The sequence below is a fragment of the Sus scrofa genome, chromosome Y, assembly GCF_054392235.1.
Source record: "Sus scrofa isolate SSC_HxYL_T2T_F1_AM1 chromosome Y, Sscrofa_HxYL_maternal_Yorkshire_Landrace_v2.0, whole genome shotgun sequence".
Classification (NCBI taxonomy): domain Eukaryota; kingdom Metazoa; phylum Chordata; class Mammalia; order Artiodactyla; family Suidae; genus Sus; species Sus scrofa.
Genome location: NC_139402.1, coordinates 20,002,567 through 20,013,353, shown reverse-complemented (window position 1 = coordinate 20,013,353; position 10,787 = coordinate 20,002,567). Strand labels below are relative to the sequence as shown.

At 52.0% G+C, this 10,787-nt stretch overlaps 1 protein-coding gene across 1 annotated transcript; it reads left to right on the top strand.

Moving 5' to 3' along the window:
* Nucleotides 1–2,059: 2,059 nt before the first annotated feature.
* Nucleotides 2,060–4,209, top strand: LOC100625034 (testis-specific Y-encoded protein 3-like). Its single transcript, XM_021080984.2, has 5 exons — nucleotides 2,060–2,776; nucleotides 3,369–3,446; nucleotides 3,575–3,686; nucleotides 3,779–3,924; nucleotides 4,033–4,209. Exons 1-5 carry the CDS (start codon nucleotides 2,060–2,062, stop codon nucleotides 4,207–4,209), a joined length of 1,230 nt encoding a protein of 409 aa, XP_020936643.2.
* Nucleotides 4,210–10,787: the final 6,578 nt, after the last annotated feature.

The following is a 10,787-nucleotide window of genomic DNA, read 5'->3' as shown; positions in this document are numbered from 1 at the left end:
GGGAACACAGGGCGGTTGCTGAGGATCATGGGGGCATCTGCGTGTGTGTGTGTTTGTCTGTGTGCACGCATGCAGGTGCACAAGGGTGCCTGGGCAAGGTCTTGCCGCAGGTGGGTGGGAGGGAGGCAGTGCCTGAGTCTGACAGAATGCCTGTTTGGGGCCCGGATCCCTTCGTTTCACCCGGACCGGCTCTGGTGCTTGTGGCTCTTCCTTGGGTGGCAGGAGGCAGGGTACACATCCTTGACCTGTGGCAGCTTATGAACCACCCCCAGCTGTGCATCATGATGAGCGCTAAGACAAAGACCTGCTTAGCTACTTGCCCAGTTGGGAGGTCAGTCTGGGGGGCTTGAGGCCAGGTGGGGGGAGCAGGGCTGGGGCCTTGAGTTCAGGGGCAGGCGGTTCTCCATGAGTACTGGCTGTGTGCCCAGGGAACAGGGAAGAAGAAGGGAGTCACCCCTGGCAAGCAGGCAAGCTCAGGACCCCCGGATAACCTCTCCTCCTTCCCCCGACCTGGGACGTGGCAGGTGCAGGAACGGGACCATCCCAGAGGCCACTGCAAGTTGCTGTTTCGCTTTGGGCACAACCTCTACTTCTGGAGTATCAGCTTGGCCTCTTGAGTAAGGAGCTGCTTGCCTGGTGGGGCAGCGGGGGGCGGGGGGCATGGATGGCGGGCTGACCGCTCATCGCCTGAACGCCCGCTTTTCGTCCAGGATACAGGGCGTCCCGTTCCACGTCGGTCTGGTGGTGCCGGGATTGGGAACGGCGAGCCCCCCGGCCACAGGCAGCACCCCAGCAGCCTCACCTTCCTCCACTGGTTGTCTGACCACGACTGCCCAGGGTCTACCTGGGTGGCTGAGGTGGGTTCCCTCCAGCCCCCACTCAGCCGTGGCTATGAGGGTGTCCCCGGGCTCTTGGCCAAGGGGTCGGGGCTGGGCCACGCCTGCCCTGTGCTGCCTTGGCCTGTCTCCCCTCCCAGATCATGGGCGAGGACCTGTGGCCCCACCCACTGCCCTACTACCCGCGGGAGGGAGGAAGGCACCAGCCAGTGGGAGAGGTAACTGAAAGGAGAAGTCGGAGGGGAGCCCAGGGCAAGCCCTGGGCACTGAAAGGCGTGTCCTCCACAAGCTGGGACTCTGCTTGGGACAGCAAAGGGCGGGCCTGTGGCTCCAAGGCACCTGGGAGCGGGGCTGCTTCCTCGGCCTCCCACACAGGGCTGTGAGGATGATGGAGGGGCCTGGGCCACCACAGGGCACCCAGGCTACCAGGATGCAGACCCCCTGAGCTTTCAGTGGGAGTGACGGTCTCCCAAAGAGCACAGGCTCCTTGAGTACGTTTGTTGGGTCGACTGGCCATTGTTCCCTGGCTTCAGGCCTCCTGCAACTGCTGCAGGGTGGCATCACTTGGGCCGCTCCCTCTGCACCCCAGCAGTACCGTCCCCCCCCCACCTTGACTTCGGTCCACCAAGGCTCCCTCCCCAGCCTCTGCCCGCATGGCCAAAGCCCTGTGGTTCCCTGGGAGCTTGGCTCCCCTCTGCATCCACATCTGGGGCAGATGAGCAGGGTCTCCCTTGAATTTTCACAGCCAACCTTCAGGCTGCCAGGAGCAGCACCCAGTCCGGCCTGCACATGGCACAAGGCAACTTGGGCACAGGCCTCAAGACCTGGGGCAAGAACAGAAAAGGCTTTGCCTAAGGCAGGAATCCAAATAGGGTATGCAAAGTCATTGCAGTACCCTGCATTTCCTCATATCTAGTGGGAAGACTCCCTGAATTGTAGGTTCTAAATGACTTTGGATTCCATTTTCTCAGTTGGAAATTCGGTTTTAATTTAGAGGAGTTAGGTTCAGCACGGCAATTTCAGTAGTGCTCCCGATGTAAGTCTGGAGGGCTACTTGACGTCGGGGGCAGCTCTTGGGGATGGTCGGAGGCTGACCGCGGTTGTCCCCAGGCTGAGGGGTGTGGCAGTAGAGGGTGAAACCTACCTCGCTGTCTCGTATTAATCCTCTTGGGTGGCTGAGTCTTCTACCGAGGCTCAGACCTCTTGCTGCGGAATTCACACGCATGCGTAATGTTTCACGCTCCTGCGCATGCTTACCGGGCTTTTGCCGCCCAGCGCCCCTAGGTGGAGTCGTACCTTATAAGTTTTGCAAGTCCTGCTGGTCGACCTTTTTGCGGAACAGCCGCTGTGCTCGCACTTCCAGGCCCTTCGGAGCTGCCTCAGCTCAGGGCCACATGGCCAGTGAGGCGGGGCCTGGGGAAAACAGCGCTGCCGCCGCCGCCCAGCAGTCCTGGGGTGCCTTCCTGGCAGGAGGGGCACTTCAGCGGACAGGAGAGGTGGGTAGGCCTCAGTCGGTAGTTGGTGGCGCTGCTGGGGAGTGTACCACCATCAGGGTGGAGGCCCTCCAGGAAGGCTCGGCCCCAGCGGAAACTGAGGCCGCTGGGCTTGGGGAGGCGTGGCTGCTGCTGATGGAGGACGTCGTGGACGTGGTGGAGGTGGTGGCGGAGGAGCAGGTGGAGGAGTTTGAGGAGGAGGAGCAGGCTGAGGAGCGGGAGGAGAAGGCCCAGGAGCGGGACCAGCAAGAGCTCGGGGGGGCCCCCATGCCCGCGCAGTCCCCACTGGAGGCACTGAAAGCGCTTCAGTTTGAGCTAGAGCCTGTGAATAAGCAAGCTAGCCGGGCCTTCTCGCGGCTGAAGCTCAGGACATGGCAGCGGCGGAAGCCACACCTAGAGCAGAGAAGCACCACCATCCAGGGCATCTCTGGCTTCTGGGTCAAAGTTGTATCCTTCATGTTGTAGTTAAAGGTTCTTACTGTGGCTGAGCTGGTGCACGAGGAGCGTCCTGAAGGAGGCAGGTCACAGAACAGAATATTTGCGTGGGGAATAGTCCCTGTTTGGGGCCACACTGTGGCAGTTCTGACCGTGGAATTTTGTGGCTGTGTTTGAACTCATACAGAGCAGGAACCAGAACTAGGTTTAGTCGCAGAGACCCGGGTTGGTATTGTGAATAGCACCAGGGCTTCAGGCAAAAGAGGTATGTGATGCACAGGAATAAAGTTGCAGGGAAGGGGAGGAGAGGGGTCTGAATGCACATCCTAGTCAGAGCAAGCAGTGTATGCTCTTGAGAAATAAGCTTATGCTGTCCAGGAGAATCAAATGGAGATTCTTTCTCTCTCAGGAACATAGTCTCCTTTTGTTCATACACATTTAGGCACAGCACATGGGACTCATCGGGTCTCCATGCAGTCTGTGTTGAAGGAATGGAGTTAGGAATGGGAGTTGAGCTCAGGCAATGCCAGGGTGCTCTCCAGGTTATCGCTGTAGTTACAGCCCTTTTACCAGCGGGATCTGAAGGCTCCTTGACCTAAAGCAGTTTGTGAACCATCCCCAGATGTTGGCCATGATGAGTGACCAAGATAAAGACATGCTTCGCTACATGACTAATTTGAAGGTAGGTTTAGGGACAGTGAGGGAGGGGAGGTAGTTGGGGAGGAGAGGAAAAATGATTTATCATGGACAACAGCAAAGACAGGTTCCTCAAAAGTGACTTCACCCCCCTTCTCCATTTGCTTCTGGCAGGTGGAGGAACTCAGGCAGCCGACTGATTGCTGCAAAATCATGTTGTTCTTCCGGAAGAACCCCTATTTCCTGAATGAAGTGATTGTTAAGGAGTATCTTGTTAACCTCAATGGTAAGAGGAGGCTCCATGGTTTGTGAGAAGGAGGGGGCGTGGTTGAACGTGCAACGTGATCCAGGCCCATTTCCACATGCCTTTTTCTACAGGATATAAGGCATGTCGTTTCACTCCCATTCAGTGGAAGCAGGGTTTTGAACGTGAGGCTTACAGACGCAGACACCGCAACAGCGGCCTTAACTTCTTCAACTGGTTCTCTGACCACAACTTTGCTGGATCTAGTGGGATTGCTGAGGTGAGGTCCTCTGAGCCTTCTCAAAAAGGTGATGTTGGAACTTCACCTGCCTGGGGAAGGGGGTGGGCTGATCTTCCCTGGCCTGGCCTGGCCTGTCTCCCCTACCAGATCATCAGTAAGGACCTCTGGCCCAACCCGCTGCACTATTACCTGAGGAGGAAGGCACTGGGAGAAGTTCCAGGGAGGAGGACAGGTGAGGAGCCCAGGGACCCTGGTGCTGAAATGAGTGTTGTCTGGAACTTTGCTCATGGAGAAACCGAGTCTCAGAGGAAATTCAGAGAGTGACGCTAGGGCGCAAGGGCATAGGACGAGACCTCCAGTCTGGTGAACTGCAATGCAAAACCGCGTGTGAGTATAGGGTAGTTTGAGGCCGATGAAGCAGCGTGACTGTGGAAAGTCACTCAGAAGTGAAGCCAACTCATTAGCTCCACTTCTTTGATCTGTCATTCTGTAGCCATCATCCCTACCCTCAGGCCTGCTTACTAGCCCCTTAAATTTGGGCTGGCCTAATGTTCCTCCACCCACCCTTTCCACAAAGGTCGGCGAGTCTCCTTCGTGCAAGTCCTTACCCTGCAGTCCAGTCATTTTCTCTGCTTTTGTCACCACAGTTGTGTTTTAGTTTCCTCAGGCATCTCCTTTGCCTCCCATAGCCATTCTGAGAATACTTGGCCTTGTGAATAGATTATGAAGGACAGCTTTTAGCATGTGGTTGGAGAACGTATAAGAGATCGCCGAAGGGGAAGCGACTGTCTCTCCTGGGCAGGGCCTTGAATAATTTGAACAGTCTCCAGTGTTGTTCAGAGAGGGTGTGTTTTTACATGTGTGTCTGCATGCGTTTTCTAAGGAACTGCCAGATTGTGAGTTTCAAGTGATGGAGCATCACCCACTGACCTACAGTAGCAGAAAACCGAAGAAGCTGCTTCAGATGGACGTGAATAGTCAACGTGGTTCTTGTGCACAGAAAAGAAATGAAGAACCGTTTGGTGGTGAAACATACAGAGAGGGAGAGGCCGGTAACGTGGAGTCACACCGGAAGATAAATAAACAGCGTGTAGTACACGAGTCTGTGTATTGTTTGTGCAAGGGGTCTGGGGTGAATATGTCAATTCCAGGTAGGCCTTTCAAGTTGTTGCCTGGGAACTCCCAGTCCGTGGAGAGTCGTAGAGAGGGGCAAAGCTTGCCTTGGGGTTGCCTTGGAGAACGCACTTCTTCCTTTGCCCTGAGAGCTGGGGAGGAAGGGGAGATAAGAGTAGGGCTGGTTAAGTGGAGACCCTCATTTTTTACAAGGGAAGTGTGGCAGTTCAAGGAAGGGATCTGGTGAGCAAGGGCCCAAAGTTGAAATGCAAATACTCAGTTCTGTGGGTGGTTGTCCTTCAGCGTGGACCCTATTGGATATTGTGAGACACTTTAACCATGTGCAAGAGGGAAGAAGGCTGAAGTTTCAAATCCCTGTTGAGCCAGATGCCCTCCTTTTGCATATGAACACTAGGTCTTTTGCTGAGTGGTCTCTCAGGGCTAGGGGTCTGGGCACCGTCTTAGGAAATGGGCGTATAGGGTGTGGAGGACTGTGAGGAAGGGAGGGAAATATGCACTGTGAAGGGCAGCGGTGATGTTGCTTTGTTCTGGCAGAAGTGACCAATTGAAACGGTAAATTGCTGGGAAACAGATAAACAGGAACAAATTTCCTTGCACGTGTGTGAGTTCCTGTGATCTCAGTCCCTCTCCTGCCCCCACGGGGAGGGCACTCCTTTGGGTAGAAAATGCAGAAGGGCTGAGGGGAGTGTGGATGCTAAACAGGCCACCCAGCCCTGTGCTCCCTGCCTCACGATGGCACTGTAGTGAATACTCCTATTTTCAGATGGGCCTAAGCCCATCACCCAGGGTACTGCTCTGTTGGGCCAAGGCCCAAAATTGTAAGCAAAGCAGCAGGAGTGCATCTTCCTCGTGAACATTGTGTGAGGGTGTCCAGTCCTTGCTGAATGGCTCGGCACATGGTGTTTCAATCACACAGGCACTGTCCTTGACAGCACTCTGTGCCCAAGGCCAGTGGGAAGACTTGGAGCACACTGAGCTCACCTGAGAAGTGGTGAGCGCCTAGGGTGCTCCTTGCTGAGTGGCCGGCTGCTTTTCCGAAGCACATCTATCTCTGGACCAGGCAAAGGACTGACTTGACTGTGCCACAAATGGAGTAGGAGAGTTCAGCATTTGCCGGACAAGGTTCTTCTCTCTTGCCACACACAATAGCATCCCTGAGGGTGAGCTGCTGACACTGGCATTTCTGTCGTGCATGGAATTCCCACTCCACAGCTTCCGAGGAAAAAGCAGTTCCCTCTGGACTGTGGGGTAGACAGTCAAAGTTGATGGGTGTCCGTGTCAGCATGCACTAGCATAGACCTCGTGCTCAGTGTTGGGTGTTGGATTTGCACATCTACACCCCAGCTTAGCCTCTTCTAGGGGTGGAGACATCTGAGGCTCTAGAAAGCAAGGCTTGTCCTCTGCTACTGTCCCCACACCCACCCCACAGATACTGAGGAAACGGGTCTTCTCAGCCTCTTGACCTTTAAACCTCAAAGAACTGTTGCTGGTACCTGTCTTTCCTGGAGCCGGTAAAAATAAACTAAGTTCTAATTGCCCTGCAGTGGGAGGGGGTGAGCAGGCTGGTGCCTGAAATTGGGGGACCTCGGGCTGGACTCTTTCTAAGGACTCCGGGATATTCAGGCACACTCAGGACATTTGTTAAGGACTTGACGAGGACTTGAAGACCAGGAAGCAGGCTGGGACAGGCTCCTTCTGGTACCTCCTGCCCCTGCTTAGGTGCCAGGCCAGCTTTAGGTCTGACCTGTCCTAGGCTGAAGAGGGGAGATGTTTGTGGGTCAGGTAGCAAAACCATAAACTGCGGATGGTTGGAGACTTGGCATGATTTGTGCCCCAGGGGGCTGAAGCCTACTCATTCTTCCTGGGGTACAGAGCTTACACACAGGTGTGATCAGGTCTCTTTAGTGTTTTCACATGGGCCCTAATGTCTAGGTGCTATTATGTTGACTGTACACTTGTACACGTTGCCTAAGGTTTTCTTCCACTGAATATCAGTGCATATGAGTCCCAGAACCCTCTCAGTCGAGAGAGGATTGCTGCTCAGCTTATGAGCTTTCTGGCTGAAGTGCTCATGCCACGTTTGTGTTTCCTTGTGTCTGGAGACCTTTGTGTTTCCTTTGGCATAAAATGAGGACTGTACGTCTGTGTGGTGTTTGCCATGATCTCGCACTCTCTGAGCGTGAGTTGGTGTCTCTTCTTCTGGCTCTTCCCTTCGTCTCTCTGATCTTCTGCCTGTGCCTGTGCCACCACGTGTACCTCTATGGCTGAGACTGCCTCAGTCCTTGCATGTCCCTGTTTTGGCACGAATGGACTCTGTAGTTTTTACTCACTTTATTTTCGAATGTTTGTGCCTCTGGGTTGGTCTGTACTTGAGTTTGACTCTTTTCTGTGTTTCTGAACCAGATGCTCCCAGCACCTTGAACTGGGAGTGTGTGCATGCACATGCATGCATGTGTGTGTGTGTGTGTGTGTGTGTGTGTGTGTGTGTGTGTGGGTATGAGAGAGAGAGAGAGGGAGGGTTCCATTGTTTTCGTGAGCAACAAGTACTGCTTTATTGCAGATATGCTTAACAGTGACACACGTTTTGAAACAGAGGAATAGCCGTGCAATTACTAAGATCACTGAGGGACAAGGCTCTCACCAGTGGGAGTGAGGTTGTTAATTATGGCACCCCAGAGGGGGATGAGGAATGTTGTGGGAGTGGATCTGTCAGTGGATTTTCTAGGGGGAGAAGGTTTGGGGTCGACTTGTTAGTGTTTTGTCAACACTAGCACGGAGAGTGAAAGAAATTGACTGTGCTTCTTCCCCATTTTATTCTTGCCTTGGTCATTAAACCAACTCTTCCTCATGATTTTGCCAAAGCATCACCCAGGCAGTGGGAATTGGGGCTTGTCCTATGAAGAGAAGTTTTTGGAGAGTCCTTCTCTGCAGATACCTGCTGTAGCCCAGTGAGAAGGGGTGCGTGGAGTAAGTAAGGACATGCAGAGAAGCAAATCGTAGACTGAGCTCCTCACTCAGAGGACCAGGTGCTGTTGAAGGAATACGACAGCTTCATCAAGAGAGAGGTGTGAGGAAAGACTTCTTGTCCAAGGAACGTTTGATGTGTAGATTCAAGTCTTTTGCCAGATCTGAGGGGTCTGAAGCCATGGTTTCTTGAAACATGTGTTCTGCCCCTTTCTCTCTCTCCCCTCCACCTGGGACCATTACCCGTGCCTTGGATTGCTTGGGGTGGGGCGTGGGGGGAAGGGGGCTCTGTTAAATTTTCTTAATCATTTTTTGTTTGTTTTCTTTCTGCTCCCCGCACCCCACAGGGCGATTTCAAGTAACCTAACCAGCTTTTGTGAAGCTTCCGCCTGCTCAAACCTTCCTTTGAAATCTCTAGTGAAGGTTTTGATTCACACGCAGTGCTTCTCACGTCTGATTCCTGTTTGTTTCTTTTGAAAATGTGTTAGGTCTTTGTTGAGAGTTTCTGTTTGGTTGCACGTTGTTCTCATGGATTCTTTTAGTCCTTTGTCTGTGGTTTCCTTTGTCATGGGAGCACGTGTATGACCCCTGATTTAACATCTGCCCACAGAGTTAAAGTATGTGGTTTCCCCGTGTGTGTTTCTATTTATTTACTTTATCTATGCAGTAAATGGTAAACGCATGCTGTTTTTATTGCCTGCCTTTCATGTTTCATTGTTGAAAACTAGAGATTATGAATTTTGGAATGCAGTAACTGGAGAGGACATTGTTCTCCCTCATGGTCATCTGTGGTCACTGATAGTGGTTGATTCTTTCAGCTACCTTTCCAAACACTTTTTTTCTTTTAATTTTTTTATTACTTGAAGTGTAGTTTATTTACAGTGTGCTGAGTTAGGTTCAGGTGTATAGCAAAGGGATTCAGTATACATATGCGTACATATGTTTTCCATTGCAGGTCATTACAAGATTGTTTACCTGTGCTATGCAGTTGGTCCTTGTCGAACTATTTTTGAACAGACTGTTTTCTTTGTTATGTGTACACACTGATGTCTCTGTTCTCTATGTGGAGGAGGAGAGGTTTTGTGTCTGCTTGTTTTGTTTTGTTTTGTTTTTGAATGCCTAGGGGAGTGGTGGGGAGGAGGGTAATAAGAAAAGACAAACTCTAAAAAGCACTCTCCTGTCTTGGCAGTTGGCTTGGGGTTGGGTACACACCTTCACACCTTTGTCTCCGCGTACACCATTTTCATCTTCCCTGGTTTTCCTGTTCAGTCTCCCACTGGGACTAAAGATCAGCCAGAAGTGAAAGCTCAGGGTCTCTTCAAATCTATTCTGAGCCTGGCCTTGTCTAACCAGGAGGAGATGGGAAAATTTCTCCCTTACCCCTCTTGAGTCCTTTTGGCTCCCTTAGCAATTATGTGGACCCAAGACGGGTTAACGGGAAAAACAAACCGATTTAATTCACAGACAGGGAGGTCTCATAGAAGTGGAATCCACACAGTGACCAAGGCAGGCTGAATATGTACTAGCTTTAGGCGAACAAACAAAAAGTGATTGGGTGGACTGAGCGATCCAAAGCAGAAGCGTCAGAGGGAAGGAAGACGTGTCATAGTTTCTTTACAGAGCTTTCTTAGCCTTGCCTTCCCTAACTCTGGTGATAAGGATGCTTTTCTACCCTGCTGTCATAGGGAGGTTAGACAGGGAGGGTACCTTCACGTGGGAGATTTATTTCCCACTTCCAGGGGGAAGGGAGGGGACCAGAGTGTTCTTTTTTTGTTTGGTTGGTTTTTGGGTTTTGGTTTTGTTGTTTCTTTTTTTTTAATCATTTCCCCACCAACTGTTCCCCAGGTAGCCTGAATTCAAAACAGGCAATGCACCAGTGAGGCATATATTGGGCAGCCTGCTCAAAGCACCAAGAATTCCCTCCTGTGCAAGTTTCACAAACTGAAGGCTGAGTCTGTGGCTGTGGAGAGCAAAACCAAACCGGGTGAGCCACTCAGTGGAGAGAGATCCAGAAAGGGAGAAAAGAACATGGGTTAGAAGGAGGATGAGCAAACAGGAGCAAAGCAAATCTAAGCACATCCTCCCCACCCTACCGCAGCAGCCCCCTGATCCTAAGAATAGATCAGTCCAGTCAAATGTCTCCACGTCACTTATCTGAGGAAGGTGTCTTCTTTGCTTTTACTAAGTTGGACACAATTTTTCCCATTTGATTTACACGGAAGCAGCATTTTTCACTGATGATCGCACAAGCGGGCACTGGTTGAGCAGTCAGGGTGTCCAGAGCAGGTCAGTTTTGGAGCACCACTGAGGCTAGGCTGTTAAGCTCCGACTACTGTACTTTCAGAGTTGGCATATGGGACTTGAACTCCCATTCCAGTACCATGGAGAGTCGAGAGGGCTTTTCCCTGGGCTATCAACTCCAAAGCTTGGGAATAAGATCCTGCACACTGAAAATACGTTGCAGACATTATACATGGTGGAGTGTCTGTGGCTTCCCCACTGGCACATTTATGGGGCACAGCTTTTTGAACATAGGAGCCCAGGTTTGTAATTTGGCTGGCATTTAGGGTGGAGCATTTGGGGACGGAAGGAGCCAGGGATCCAAGTCCCTGCCATTGAATGTTCAGCGTCTTAGGTGGACCCCTTTTATGCAGTCTGTTGCCACTTACCATAAAAATAGAAGTATGGTTTGAGACAGGGCAAGGCTATAAGGGAGCCTGTATTCTCCAGGGTCTGGACTATTCCATGACCTTTGCCCTTGGTAATGCTGGCGTCCACACACCTCCATTTCCCATGCACTCAGT

Bases quoted from the DNA above. Each gene is read 5' to 3' on its own strand.
- LOC100625034 (XM_021080984.2), top strand. From the start codon at position 2,060: ATGCGTAATGTTTCACGCTCCTGCGCATGCTTACCGGGCTTTTGCCGC. The intron at 3,447-3,574 runs GTAGGTTTAGGG...TGCTTCTGGCAG, and splicing joins GCTACATGACTAATTTGAAG to GTGGAGGAACTCAGGCAGCC. The intron at 3,687-3,778 runs GTAAGAGGAGGC...CTTTTTCTACAG, and splicing joins GTATCTTGTTAACCTCAATG to GATATAAGGCATGTCGTTTC.